At 43.3% G+C, this 15,152-nt stretch overlaps 1 protein-coding gene across 1 annotated transcript in view; it reads left to right on the top strand.

Moving 5' to 3' along the window:
* Positions 1-15,152, top strand: part of Sppl3 (signal peptide peptidase like 3) — a 106,903-nt gene that overhangs the window by 83,761 nt on the left and 7,990 nt on the right. Inside the window, exons 4-6 of the mRNA XM_052755105.1 lie at positions 11,460-11,579; positions 12,096-12,174; positions 13,769-13,881. Coding sequence (XP_052611065.1) covers positions 11,460-11,579; positions 12,096-12,174; positions 13,769-13,881 — 312 coding nt within the window. The remainder of the gene's footprint in view (positions 1-11,459; positions 11,580-12,095; positions 12,175-13,768; positions 13,882-15,152) is intronic.

Here is a 15,152-nt window from a genome sequence, read left to right on the forward strand (position 1 = left end):
AAAGAAACATTACTAAAGCTTAAATCACACATCACACCCCACACACTAATAGTGGGAGACTTCAACACCCCACTCTCACCACGGGACAGGTCTGCCAGACAGAAACTTATCAGAGAAATAAGGGAACTAACAGATGTTATAACTCAAATGGACTTAACAGACATCTATAGAGCATTTCACCCAAACACAAAAGACTATACCTTCTTCTCAGCATCTCATGGAACCTTCTCTAAAATTGACCACATACTCGGTAACAAAGCAAATCTCAACAGATTTTAAAAAAAAAAAAATTAAGCCTGGTGGCCATGGCGCACACCTTTAATCCCAGCACTTGGGAGGCAGAACCAGGTGGATCTCTGAGTTCAAAGCCAGCCTGGTCTACAGAGTGAGATCTAGGACAGGCACCAAAAACTACACAGAGAAACCCTGTCTCAAAAAACCAAAGAAGAAAAAAAGAAAAATATTAACTCACTGTATCTTATCAGATCACTATGGCTTAAAGTTAGACATCAACAACAGCACAAATTACAGAAAGCCTACAAACTCATGTATGGTGGTATTGTGTTCCCCAAAATATTATGCACCCTAATAAACTTATCTGAGATCAGAGACAGAACAGCCACTAGATACAAAGGCTAGAAAATGGTGGCACTCACACCTTTAATCCTAGCACTCCAGAGGTAGAAATCCCTCTGGATCTCTGTGAGTTCAAGGCCACATTGGAAATGGCCAGGCATGGTGACTCACGCCTTTAATCCCAGAAAGTGAGCCTTTAATCCCAGGGAGTGATGGTAGAAGGCAGACAGATATATAAGGCATGAGGACCAGAAACTAGAAGCATTTGGCTGCTTAAGCTTTTAGGTTTTGAGCAGCACAGTTCAGCTGAGAGCCATTAGGATATGAGGACACACAGGCTTCCAGTGTGAGGAAACAAGATCAGCCGAGAAGTTGGCCAGGTGAGGTTAGCTGTGGCTTGTTCTGTCTCTCTGATCTTCCAGCTTCACCCCAATACCTGGCTACAGGTTTGATTTTATTAATAAGACCTTCTAAGATTCATGCTACACTCATGGAAACTGAATAATGCTCAACTGAATCACCACTGGGTCAAGGAAGAGATAAAGAAATTAAAGTCTTCCTACAATTCATTGAAAATGAATGCACAGCACACCCAAACTTAGGGGACACAATGAAAGTGGTGCTAAGAGGAAAATTCATAGCACTAAATGCCCACATAGAGAAGTTGGAGAAATGTCACAATAGTGACTTAACAACATACCTGAAAGCTCTAGAACATAAGCAAAGTCACCCAGGAGGAATAGAGGACAAGAAATAATCAAAACTGAAGGCTGAAATCAATAAAATAGAAACAGAGAGCAATACAAGAAATCAATGAAACAAAGAACTGGTTCTTTGAGAAAATCAACAAGATAGACAAACACTTATCCAAACTAACCAAAAGCAGAGAGAGATTATCCAAATTAACAAAACTAGAAGTGAAAAGGGGGATATAATAACAGACAACAAGGAAATCCAGAAAATTGATAGTTCATACTTCAAAAACCTGTACTCCACAAAATCAGAAAATCTAAAAGAAATGTACAATTTTCTGGACAGGTACCACATACCAAAATTAAATCAAGACTAGATAAACAATTTAAATAGACTTATAAACCCCCCTAAGGAAATAGAAGCAGTCATTAAAAGTCTCCCACCAAAAACAGCTCAGGGCCAGGTGGTTTCAGTACAGAATTCTACCAGAATTTCAAAGAAGAGCTAATACTCTTTAAATTGTTCCAAACAATAGAAACAGAAGGAACATTGCCAAACCTTTTTACGAGGCTACAGTTACCCTGATAGCCAAACCACACAAAGATGCAACAAAAAAAGGAGAATTACAGACCCATCTCCCTCATGAACATTGATGCAAAAATAATCAATAAAATATTGGCAAACCAAATCCAATAACACATTTCAAAAAAAATCGTCCACCATGATCAAGTAGGCTTCATCCCAGAGATGCAGAGGTGATTCAACATATGGAAATCTGTCAATGTAATCCACCATATAATAAACAAAAAAATCACATGATCATCTCATTAGATGCTGAAAAAGCCTTTGACAAAATCCAACACCCCTTCATGTAAACATCTTGGAGAGAGCAGGGGTACGAGGAGCATACCTAATCATAATAAAGGCAATATATATCAAGCCAATGGCCACCATCACATTAAATGGAGAGAAACTCAAAGTGATTCCACTAAAATCGGGAACAAGACAAGGCTGTCCACTCTCCCCATACTTATGCAACATAGTACTTGAAGTTCTAGCCAGAGCAATAAGACAACAAAAGGAGATCAAGGGATACAAATTGGAAAGGAGGAAGTCAAACTTTCACTATTTGCAGATGATATGATAGTGTACATAAGTGACCCCGAAAATTCTACCAGGGAACTCCTACAACTGATAAACTCCTTCAGTAATGTGGCAGGATTTAAGATTAACTCAAAAAAAAAAAAAAGTATCCCTCCTATATACAAATGATAAATGATAAAAATGAGCCGAGAAAGAAATCAGAGAAACATCACCTTTTACAATAGCCACAAATAACATAAAATACCTTGGGATAACTCTAACCAAACAAGTGAAAGACCTGTAATGACAAGAACTTTAAGTCCTTGAAGAAAGAAATTGAAGATATCAGAAAATGGAAAGCTCTCCCATGCCCACAGATAGGTAGAACCAACTTGGTAAAAATGGCCGTCTTACCAAAAGCAGTTTCAGTGCAATCCCCATCAAAATCCCAACACAGTTCTTCACAGACCTCGTAAGAACAATACTCAACTTCATATGGAAAAACAGAAAACCCAGGACAGCTACAACATCCTGTAGAATAAAGAAACTTCCGGTGGCATCACCTTCCCTGACCTCAAGCTCTACTATAGAGCTATAGTAATAAAAACAGCTTGATATTGGCATAAAAACAGATACATGTGTCAATGGAATCGAATCAAAGACCCTGACATAAATCCACACACCTATGAACACTTGTTTTTTTTTTTTAAAGATTTATTTATTTTTTTTTTTAAAGATTTATTTATTATGTATACAGCATATATGACTGCTGGCCAGAAGAGGGCGCCAGATCTCATTACAGATGGTTGTGAGCCGCCATGTGGTTGCTGGGAATTGAACTCAGGACCTCTGGAAGAGCAGTCAGTGCTCTTAACCTCTGAGCCATCTCTCCAGCCCGAACACTTGGTTTTTGACAAGCTAAAATTGTACAATGGAAAAAAGAAAGCATATTCAACAAATGGTGCTGGCATAACTGGATGTCGACATGTAGAAGAATGCAAATAGATTCATATCTATCACCATGCACAAAACTCAAGTCCAAGTGGATCAAAGACCTCAACATAAATCCAGTTACACTGAACCTGATAGAAGAGAAAGTGGGAAATAGCCTTGAATGCATTGGCACAGGAGACCACTTCCTGAATACAGGAATACACCAGTAGCACAGACACTTGAGATCTACAATTAATAAATGGGACCTTCTGAAACTGAAAGGACACAATAAGACAAAAAGGCAGCCTACAGAATGGAAAAAGATCTTCAACCCCACATCTCACAGAGGGCTGATCTCCAAAATATATAAAGAACTCGAGAAACTAGACATCAAAATACCAAATAATCCAATTAAAAAGGGTACAGAGATAAACAGAATTCTCGGCAAAAGAATCTCAAATGGCTGAAAGACATTTAAGGAATTGCTTAACATCCTTAGACATCAGGGAACTGCAAACCAAAATGACTCTGAGATACCATCTTACACCTGTCAGAATGGCTAAGATCAAAAACACTGATGACAGCTTATGTTGGAGAGGATGTGGAGCAAGGGAAACACTCCTCCACTGTTGGTGGGAGTGCAAACTTGTACAGCCACTTTGTAAATCAGTATGGCGGTTTCTCAGAAAAATGGGAATCAGTCTACCTCAAGACCGAGCAATACTACTCTTGGGCACATACCCAAAGGATGCTCTATATACCACAAGGAAACTTGCTCAACTATGTTCATAGCAGCATTATTTGCTGACTCCCATGGGAGGCCTTATCCTTTCTGGGGAGCGGATGGGGGGCGTCATGTAGAAAGGAGGTGGGGGAAGGGAACAGGAGAAGAGGGAGGGGAAACTGTGATTAGTATGTAAAATAATTTTAAAAAATTTAATAAAGTCAAAGCTAGGTGGTGGTGGTGGCACACACCTTGAATCCCAGTACTTGGGAGGCAGAGGCAGGCGGACCTCTGAGTTTGAGGACAGCCAGCACTGTTACACAGAAGCTGTTTTTCAAAAAACAAAACAAAAAAGTCAAAATTCATACATACATAAAATGATTAGGCAGAAAGAGGCAGGGGTTTCCATCCAGATCATCTTTGACTCCCTGTGTCTGCTGTGAGAGGCATGTAGAGATCTCTGTCATACACACCAGTCTGTCCGTCGGTCCGTCCTTTATTAGATAGGGTTTCACTGTGTAGCGTTGGCTGGCCTGGAACTCAGTATATAGACCAACCTGGTCTCAGACTCATAGAGACCCACCTGCCTTTGTCCTCTGGGTATTGGGATTATGGGTGTGCGCCACAGTGTCCAGCCCAGCCCTTCATTCAGTTAGGAGCAAGCCTTCTTTTAAAAACCCACATAAATTCCATTGCCTGACTTCAGTTCTTACATGGCCTCCAGGGACGGATCTGATGGCTGGTGAAGGAAGGAAGCAAAGACAGACTCACAGAAGGAAAATCTGGAATAGGGTAGACTGAGTTCCCTGTTGGAGAAACTGCAGCCCTGAAGCTTGTGAGTTTGTTACGTAGAGTTGAACAGAGAGGCAGGACTTATGTTCTACAGCGGGATCAGGGAGAGGCAGGTTTAGCTAAGCTCAGTTGGAGTGGGTTGGAAAGCCGCCTTCATACCCTAAATATCCCCAGGAGAACACTACCTCCCCCATGGACTCCCAAAGAAGGCTTTGCCATTTCTCTGAGCCTCAGCAGGAAGTTGCCATTTTCCCATGGGTTTGAAACCCTGGGGCCCTTGACACGGCCAGCTCATGTCAGCAGCACACGTCCATTTGGGGCTTTCTCTGTTCCCTGCACTGGACACTTGAAGTACTGAACTATGAAAATGGTGGATATACACTTGGAATCCTCTTGTTAATAAAGAATACACATCTTTAACCGCCCCGTTTTGACTGTAAAGCCCATAAATCTAGACATTTCTCCTAATCCCTCCTGTTGCGTAGTCTATGATAGTTATTGATAAAGAGTTAATCAAAAGATACAAAGACAGCGGTGTAACAACTACCAGTTCACACTGGTATTCTGCCTGCTCCATGACCAGGTGTGTGTTTTGCCTGTGGCTGTGTTCACTAATAATGGTGTGAGCTGGGCATGGTGGCTTAAGGCAGGGAGTTAGGAGTTCAGGGTCAGGTCATTATCATGAAATGGAGGCCAGCCTGGGCTACGTAAGACTGGGTTCCAAAAAATAAAAAACTATTTTTAATTCCATAATCATGCCTTTGTATAAGATTGACTTTAGTTCTAAAGATAATGCAGTTGGACCTGTGTAAGCCTTGTGATTATTGTTGCTATGTTAAATGTCTTGCTCTATTTTATTTTGCATTTAAATTGCTGGCTATCCCTTCCCCTGTGGAACCGTTCTCTCTGGTGCCCAGGAAGTATAGTGGCAGCAGCTGAAAGAACTCCCCTTGCCCAGTGACATCTTCTCTTGGTTTAAACTTGGTGGTTCAGAAGAGAAATCCAATGCATTCTAGCATCTTCTTTGTTCTTTGTGTTCATTTGTTTTTAGTTAACATGCCAGATAAAACTTAGATTTACTAGAAATACATCTTACAGGCTTGCTAATGTGATCTTTCTAACAAGCATCTTTTTTTTTTTAAAGATTTATTTATTATTATGTATACAGTGTTCTGCCAGCATGTATGCTTGCAGGCCAGAAGAGGGCGCCAGATCTCATTATGAATGGTTGTGAGCCTCCATGTGGTTGCTGGGAATTGAACGCAAGACCTCTGAGGGAGCAGGCGGTGCTCTTCACCTGAGCCATCCCTCCAGCCCTCTAACAAGCATCTTCATTTTTGTGTTCATACTGTGGTTTCGAGGGACAGGCTTTTGTGTGGGTCAGGATGACCTCACAGTCACTAGATAGCCAAGCATAATCTTGATCTGCTACACTTGCCTCAACTCACTGGGGTCATAGCCAGGCACCACACTCAGAGATGAACTGATTGTGTTTATCTGTAGATTGTAGCATGCTTTGTTTTACAGGAGAGGAGAGAAGATGGACATGGTTTAGGTCTGTGGACTTTGTGGTGATATATTGTGGACCCTAATAAAATTTTCCTGAAGATCAGAGGACAGAACAAGCCACTAGATCAAACACAGAGGTCAGGCAGTGGTGGCACACACCTTTAATCCCAGCACTAGGAAGGAAGTGATGGCTGGGTGGAGGAAGGTGTGTAAGGCACAAGGAGACAGGAACTGAAGGCTTTTCAGGCTGAGAAGTCCTAGAGGGTAAGATGTGGCTTGATTCTTTGTCTCTCTGATCTTCCAGCATTCACCTCAATGTCTGGCTCCAGGTTTTTATTAAAAGACCATGTGTTACAGGACTTAAAAGGGGGGTTGGTTTGTTATCTAATAGCAGAGTCATTTATGTTCAAGACGATTGCTTCTGTACTTTTCTTTAGCTCTTTGAACTACAGAAGAGTCCCTGTGTTCAAAATTGTTTAGGGGAAATGGTGTCACAGAGCTTTGTCCCATAAGTGCACACTCAGGACCCAGGTAGCATACTCAAAGCAGACCATTTCCTGGGTCATATCTGTGTGTCACCACACCTTGGTCACTTTTCCCAAGTGAAATACTTGACCATCACCTAACCAGTAAGAAGCAATATTGTTACCCAGGCGATGACGGCACACACCTTTAATCCCAGCACTTGGGAGGCAGAGGCAGGCGGATCTTTGTGAGTTCAAGGCCAGCTGGTCTACAGAGCGAGATCCAGGAAAGGCGCAAAGCTACACAGAGAAACCCTGTCTCGAAAAAAATCACACACAAAAAAAGGAAGCAATATTGTTTTGAAGAAATATTTAATGTTTTATTTCCCCTAAAACTCTAATAACTCTTGGGATAGGCCAATTTAAATTCTTAAGACCAGAGTTTTTTGTCATTTTTATTTTAAGACATGCTGTCCTTGAGCCATAATCCTCCTGCCCTCATTCCTCAGGTATTAAGATTATAGGCTTTTGCCACTGCCCGTTTTTGTTTGTTCTTTCAAAAATGTATTACTTTCTTTTTGCTCGGGGTGGGGGCAAGATACAAGAGTCTCTGTTCTTCATTATGCAGGTCCTGGGGTTGGAATTCAGGACATGCGGGACACCAGGCTTGGCACAGGGGTCTTTGCCCAACAGTGAGCTCTGACCAGCCCCCATGCCTGGTTTTGAGAGCAGATTGGTGTGGGGTGTGTGTGTGTGTGTGTGTGTGTGTGTGTGTGTGTGTGTGTGTAAGATTTATTTTAAAATGATGTGCATATGTGTATGGGAGGGCATGGGCACATGAGTTCAGGTAGTTGTAGAGGCCAGAAGAGAGGGCATCAGATCCCCTGGAGCTACACATCGATGCAGTTGTGAGCTGTGTGGTAGGGGTTCTGGGAAGGGAACTCAACTTGACCTCCGAGAGCTGTCCCCAGCCTGACGGTGGTGTTCAGTGGTGACTGGTCATCTCAGCCTTCACGCCCGAGTCTCATCCTAGCTGTGTGTCTCACTTCAAATTGTGCAATGTAATAAACTGTGTGACAGTTTTTCATGACATCTCAGCGGGACAGTTATGTGGATGGCATACAAGACACAGCAGGGCGTTTCCCTTTCCTTCACAGATCATCAGTTTGTCAGTCCCTTCTCTGTGAGTGCTGTGCTCATAGTTGTCAACTCGGGGTACAAAGTAAACTTCTCTGTGTAGATTTTTAGCTAGAGCTAACCCTAGAAAATTAATTGCAGTTATCTAAAGTGTAATGTTAAAAACTTGTCAGAGCCAGTCGGGTGGCTCAACAGGACACTTGCTGCCAAGCTGATGACCTGCCTGAGGTCAGGCTATGGCACACCCACACATAACACAAACAGTAAGGAAGGGCTGGAGAGATGGCTCAGAGGTTAAGAGCACTGACTGCTCTTCCAGAGGTCCTGAGTTCAATTCCCAGCACCCACATGGTGGCTCACAACCATCTGTAATGAGATCTGGCGCCCTCTTCTGTGTATATAATAAATAAATCTTTTTAAAAAAAATAGTAAGTAAATAAGTAACTGTAATTCTAAATACTGACAATCTCTTTAGGTGATTTCAATGGACAACCAACCATTAAGAATACTGAAGCCGGGCGGTGGTGGCGCACGCCTTTAATCCCAGCACTCGGGAGGCAGAGCCAGGCGGATCTCTGTGAGTTCGAGGCCAGCCTGGGCTACCAAGTGAGTTCCAGGAGAGGCGCAAAGCTACACAGAGAAACCCTGTCTCGAAAAACCAAAAAAAAAAAAAAAAAGAATACTGAGTCGGCCTAGAGAGATGGCTCAGAGGTTAAGAGCACTGGCTGCTCTTCCAGAGGTCCTGAGTTCAATTCCCAGCAACCACATGGTGGCTCACAACCATCTATTTTTTTTTTAAAGATTTATTTATTATGTGTACAGTATTCTGTCTGCAGGCCAGAAGAGGGCACCAGATCTCATTAAAGATAGTTGTGAGCCACCATATGGTTGCTGGGAATTGAACTCAGGACCTCTAGAAGAGCAGTCAGTGCTCTTGACCTCTGAGCCATCTCTCCAGCCTTTTGTTGTTTTGGTTTTTTGAGACAGGGTTTCTCTGTGTAACCCTAGCTCTCCTGGAACTCACTCTGTAGCCCAGGCGGGCCTCGAACTCAGAGATCCGCTTGTCTCTGCCTCCAGTGCTGGGATTAAAGGTGTGCGCCACCACCACCACCTGGCTCACAACCATCGATAATGAGATCTGGTGCCCTCTTCTGGCATGCAGGCAAACATGCAGCAGAACACTGTATACATAATAAATTAATCTTGAGGAAAAAAAAAAAAAAACTGGGGGCCTGGAGAAATGATTCAGCGGTTAAGAGCACTGACTGCTCTTCCAGAGGACCAGGTTCAATTCCCAGCACCCACATGGCAGCTTACAACCGTCTGTAACTCCAGTTCTAGGGGATACCCTCACACAGACAAATGTGCACATAAAATACAAATAAATAAAATATTAAAAAAAAAAACCACTGAGCTACATCCTGCTCTATCCCAGGACTTTTTCTCTATTAATCTCCTTTTCTGGCACCTTAAAATTTCACACACAATACCTTTTCCGATTGGCTGTTTGAAGCTGTCTTTCCTCTAGCTCTCTACCAGAATGAGAGTAAATCCACTGACCAAGAAATGATGTTTATTCTTTTTCATCATGTGTATATGAGTGTTCCTGTATGTGGGTATGTGCATGTGAGTGCAGGAGTCCTCAAAGGCCAGAAGGAGTGTGTTGGGTCCCTGAAGGGGAGTTACAGGTGGTTGGGTATGCTTTTAACCAATGAGCATCTCTCTAGCCACAGGAAGTTTTCTGTTAGGATTTTATTTTATATTATGTGTGTAAATGTATTTGCCTGTGTGTGTGTACATACCATGAGCATGCCTCATGTCCAAGGAAGCCAAATAATATTAAGTCCCCTGGAACTGGAGTTACAGACTTGTGAGCTGCCATGTGGGTTCTCAGAACTGAACTTGGGTCCTCTGTAAATGCAACAAGTGCTGAGCCCTCTTTCCATCCCCCAAAAATTTTAATGCCTGTATGTAAGCATGTGTGTGCTTGTGTATTAAACTGGAGGACAACCTTAGATGTCACTTCAACAGTGCCGTCCACCTCCTTTAGGACAAGGGCTCTCATTGGCATGGGGCTCAGCAGTTTCTGACATCCCGCCCCAGACACCCTCTTGTCCCCTCTGCCCTAGTGTCGGCATCCCAAGTGCACCACTGCACCGGTTTTGTTTTTTAACGTGGGGTTTTGGGAATTAAACTGGGGTACTTGGGCTTCCAAAAGCAATGTGTTACCAACTGAGCTATTCCCCAGCTCCAGGAAATTATTATTGTTTTTTATTTTCCCTTCGAGACAGTGTCTCACTATGAAGCCCTAGCTACTTGGAACTCACTCTGTAGCCCAGGCTGACCTCGAACTCAGAGATCTGCCTACCTCTGCCTCCCGAGTGCTGGGATTAAAGGTGTGCGCCATCTCGCCCAGCTCAGAGGAAATGTTTTTGCAGCAAGGACAGCAAGAAGCTCACAGTCTCGTTGGGCCTGGAACCCACAGGTCACACAGTAATCCCAAGAGCCCCTGCATTTCATGGGTTACTGCATGAAGTGTGTGGACACATTTCCGCCGGCCTGAGTGGGAAGCTAGATTCCTTGAAGGAAAACGATGGCAGCTATAGGACCTGCAGTTTGGATAAAAATTGAAATCATGGCAAGTCTAGAAACTGATGGCCCTTTCTAGTTCACTGGTCTTAGGAAATATTTCTAGAGCTGGAAGGGTGGGTGGCTCAGCAGTTAAGAGCACTGGCTTTTCTTGCAGAGGACCTGAGTTCCAGCACCCACTTAACTGCCTGTAACTCCAATTCTAGGGGGATCTAGTGCCCTCTTCTGGCACTTCTTGGCACTGCATATTTGTGGTACACAAACAGACCTACAAATGGGCAAATCTCCATATACATAAAATAAAAAATTTAAAAATATATTTCAGGGTTGGAAAGATGACTCAAAGGTTAGGAGCATTTACTGCTCTTCCAGAGTTTCTGAGTTCAAGTCTCAGCAATCACATGGTGGCTTACAACTCTGTAATGAGATCTGGTGCCCTCTTCTGGCATGCAGGCATACACTGTATACATAATAAATACATACATTTTTTTTTTTTTCCCAAGACAGGGTTTCTCTGTGTAGCTTTGATACCTTTCCTGGAACTCACTCTGTAGCCCAGGCTGGTCTCAAACTCACAGAGATCCTTCTGCCTCTGCCTCTGCCTCCCGAGTGCTGGGATTAAAGGTGTGTCCCACCACCACCTGGCAATAGATAAATCTTTTTTAAAAAAATACATTTCAGTATTTTCTATACTCTCAGGTAGATGAATTCTGTTCTGGCCACATACTGAGGTATTTTCTTGATGCTGTTACTTTTCAGTTAAGGTCTTAAAAATCCTTAAGCTGTGAAAACAACATAAATGGATTCTAAAATGTCTGAGCTCTTCTTTTAAGCCTGGAAAAGGTAATGTCAGCTCACTGTGTAAGACTCGGCCTGTACAGTAAATTATGAAGGGGGGTACGTGGACATCTTCGCTGTTATGAAGTCAGTGGTTAATGTGTCCTGTGTCCTATTTCCAGGTATCCAAACAATTGACTCCACCCAAGCTCTGTTCCTGCCGATTGGAGCGTCCGTCTCTCTCCTAGTAATGTTCTTCTTCTTCGACTCCGTTCAAGTAGTTTTCACAATATGTACAGCAGGTAAGTTAGCTTCTAGTGTACTGAGAGGAGAGTCCGTGTCTTTAGTCACTGTTGAAATATGAGCTATCTGCCATGCCATGTGAGTTGTGTCTTCACCGTCTGAGCACGATCTGAAAGGAGGGTGGGCGCTGGAAAACTTGGTAGCTTTAGTGACACCAAACGCTGGGACTGACTTCTGGTAGGTACGCAAAGGTCTCGGTAGGCATGACAGCCATTGCATCCTCTAGTAACATGTTTGCAGATAGAAATACTGACAGCTAATCAAAGTCCTTAGCTGCCAGCTTTTCATTGTGCGTTCAAGCTCGGCAAAAATTAACAGAGGTCGGGTGACTTGGGAGGCTCCCCCTTTGCCTGCTCCTTACTCTTTCCTACTGAGTTAAGAGACTAAGAAAAGTCTTTAGGTAACTTTCCCACTTGTCAAGAGATGTTAGAAAACTATTTTACATGAGTTAATGCCATTTTTCCTGTAATTAGTAAAGAAAATATTTTTTAATGAAACATATTTTCTTTCCCTAGTTCTTGCAACAATAGCTTTTGCTTTTCTTCTTCTCCCGATGTGCCAGTATTTAACAAGACCCTGTTCGCCTCAGAACAAGTAAGTTCTTAGGTCTTTCCTCTGAGTTCTAAGAGTGACAGGGATTGGCTGAAATACACAGACGGCTAGAGCTGGGGGAGTGGGATGTTTGGCCGCACTTGTTGAAGCTGGAAGATGATGTTCCCTTCGCACCGTCCTGGCAGAGGAACACAGACAGGTGTTCAGAAGTGGGAATGCCTGGAGTCCGCTTCCTGCTGAGCTAGATGAGGAAGGACCAAGCAGTGAGGATGTGGGAACAGTGGCTGACTTCAGAACTCCCTCCTGCTCTGGTGAGCTGCATAGACTGCTGCCTTGTTCAGTGTGTGATCACACCCTCTCCTCCAGGAGCCATCGCTCCATGTAACCAGGCCGTGTGCCGGTGGAGAGAGCGTTGGGATTGATCAGTTATGGCAGCTGGTTTTCCAGAAATTAATGGTGACTAAGTAGATTTTCCTCCCAGCTTACAAATCTTAATTATTTCATCATTGCTAAATTAATAGAATCTGTTCCTTCTATTGGTTTTTTCTCTAAAGAATAGGATTTCCCTTATGTTCGGCTCTCCCAGAGCCTGAGGTTGTTACATTAAACTTTTGGAAACCCGTGTTGATAAGTTAGTATGAAAACACACCGTCAGAGCAGTGCAGTGGTTCCGGGGGAACAGTGCTGTTTGAACTAGCCTGATGGCTTGATCCTTAGACTCCGGAGTGGAAGGACAGACAGACTCCACAGAGTTGCCACCTGGCCTCCACACACAATCATAGTAATACATACAATGTAAATCTTAGAAATGAAATGCATTTCTAAATGAGAGCTAAAGAATAATTGCTGAGTTTTTCTTAGATGACTCCAACAAGGCTTGATGTAGCAGGAATCTTAAAAGTTCTTATTAATAAAATCAAACCTGAGGCCAGTTATTGGGGTGAGCACTGGAAGGAAGATCAGAGAGAAAGAACAAGCCACAGCTAACCTCACCTGGCCAACTTCTCAGCTGGTCTTGTTTCCTCAGACTGGAAGCCTCTGAGTCCTCATATCCGAATGGCTCTCAGCTGTACTGTGCTGCTCAAAACCTAAAAGCTTAAGCAGCCAAATGCTTCTAGTTTCTGGTCCTCACGCCTTATATATCTGTCTGCCTTCTACCATCACTCCCTGGGATTAAAGGCATGAGTCACCATGCTTGGCTGTATCCTTGAACAGATGGATTTCTGCCTCTGGAATGCTAGGATTAAAGGCGTGTGCTACCACTGCCTATCCTCATGTTTAATATTATGGCTGTTCTGTCTCTGACCCCAGATAAGTTTATTATGGTACACAATATTTCGGGGAACACAATACCACATTTCCCCTTTTTGTCTAAAATTAAAAAAGCTTATAACTAATACAAGAAAAATTACATCCAATAAGTATATACAATACAAACAGTCAAGATTACATTAACGATGTCTAGTCCATTAACATTTGACAAATTCAGACAAATTCAGGGTCTTAGTTTCCCTGGTAATTAGGTGTTTCCTACGGCTCTGCTCAGCCATTCTGAGCTCCGGTCACTAAGAGCCACAGGAGCATTTGGTTATTGAACACAACATGCCCCTCACCCCGATGAACGTGTGTTTCCCAGGATTTCCTTTGGTTGCTGTGGGCGTTTCACTGCTGCGGAGCTGCTGTCCTTCTCTCTGTCCGTCATGCTCGTCCTCATCTGGGTTCTTACTGGCCACTGGCTCCTTATGGATGGTGAGTAATTGGACAGGTTGTAATTGTGCCTAGCATGCTTCCATAGGTCGCGACTTCAACTGGGGCCGGGACCCACGTGAGTAGTGAATTGTAAAAACAACAGAACAACCAGTCACCAGTAGGAGGTTCCTGACTGTGCTGTGACCAAAGGTTAGCTCCGAACCAGACACACCTTACTCCAGTGTTCTGACAGTGTGCTCCATGATGCAGCACCATGTGCCTTCACCAGACCCTTGGTCCTGAAAACAGTGTCCCTGCCTACAACACTCCTTACATGTTAGAATTAAAGTGTCTCTGCCGCAGTACAGAGTTCTCTGTCCCAGAAACGCAGTGCTATAGTAGAAAACGGAAAGTTTTCATGTTCTCTGCTGCCGTTTCCCAGCATGTAAATACGGAATTAGCATAGCTTGGGGTGGGGTGTGCTAGAATACTGACTTTTACAACTGCTGTCTGAGCCAGGCTTAGCGGCACAGGCTTTGTTTTTTCCAAGACAGAGTTCTTCTGTGTGGTCCTGGCTGTTCTGGAACTCCTGTAGACCAGGCAGCACATGGTTTTAATTCCAGCACTCAGGAAGGTCTCTGTGAGTTCAAGGTCAACTAGTCTACAAAGCAAATTCCAGGAGTCAGGGCCACATGGTGAGACCCTCTCAAAAACTAACAAAGAAATAAATAAAATTGCTGTTTTGGGTTGCTGGCCTAATTTTCATTTTAAAAGAAATAATTGAATAAATTTTAGCTTGGAATTAGGACAGAATTTCCAACAATTTCTAAAATGGTGTTAAGCATACTTCTAGTGTTTTGTATTGCATATTTATGCAAAGCAGCATTCTTGGCATTGACAGTGATAACAAACAACTCTAGGAAATATTTAAGTTTATAATTTTGATCAGTAAGTGTTTGCTTTGTATACCAGTTTTATATGCCTACTATCCAGGGTCACATCAAAATGTGTTGAGCAGAAGGAAGCTGCCAGTGAAGAAGATGTAAGCCTGCTGTAGACTGAGTCTACATCACAGACAGGCAGTCCTAGAACACTCCTGCCCCTGGTTCTCTGACTTGGCCAGCCACAGCCTTGCCTGCCATGACCCGCCCTGGCATCTGACTTCTAGTTGAGTTGACAAAATGTTTTCAAGGTCACCTCTGTCACTAGTTCTTCCTTTTGAAGACTGTTCAGGGGACCTGAGTTCAGTTCTCAGCACACACCTGGGGTGGCTCACACAGCCTGTAAGGATAGCTCCGAAGGATCCCACCCCTTCTGGTTCTGCAGGCATC

The sequence above is a fragment of the Peromyscus californicus genome, unplaced genomic scaffold (assembly GCF_007827085.1).
Source record: "Peromyscus californicus insignis strain IS unplaced genomic scaffold, ASM782708v3 Scaffold_2__1_contigs__length_46816999, whole genome shotgun sequence".
In the NCBI taxonomy this organism is placed as follows: Eukaryota; Metazoa; Chordata; class Mammalia; order Rodentia; family Cricetidae; genus Peromyscus; species Peromyscus californicus.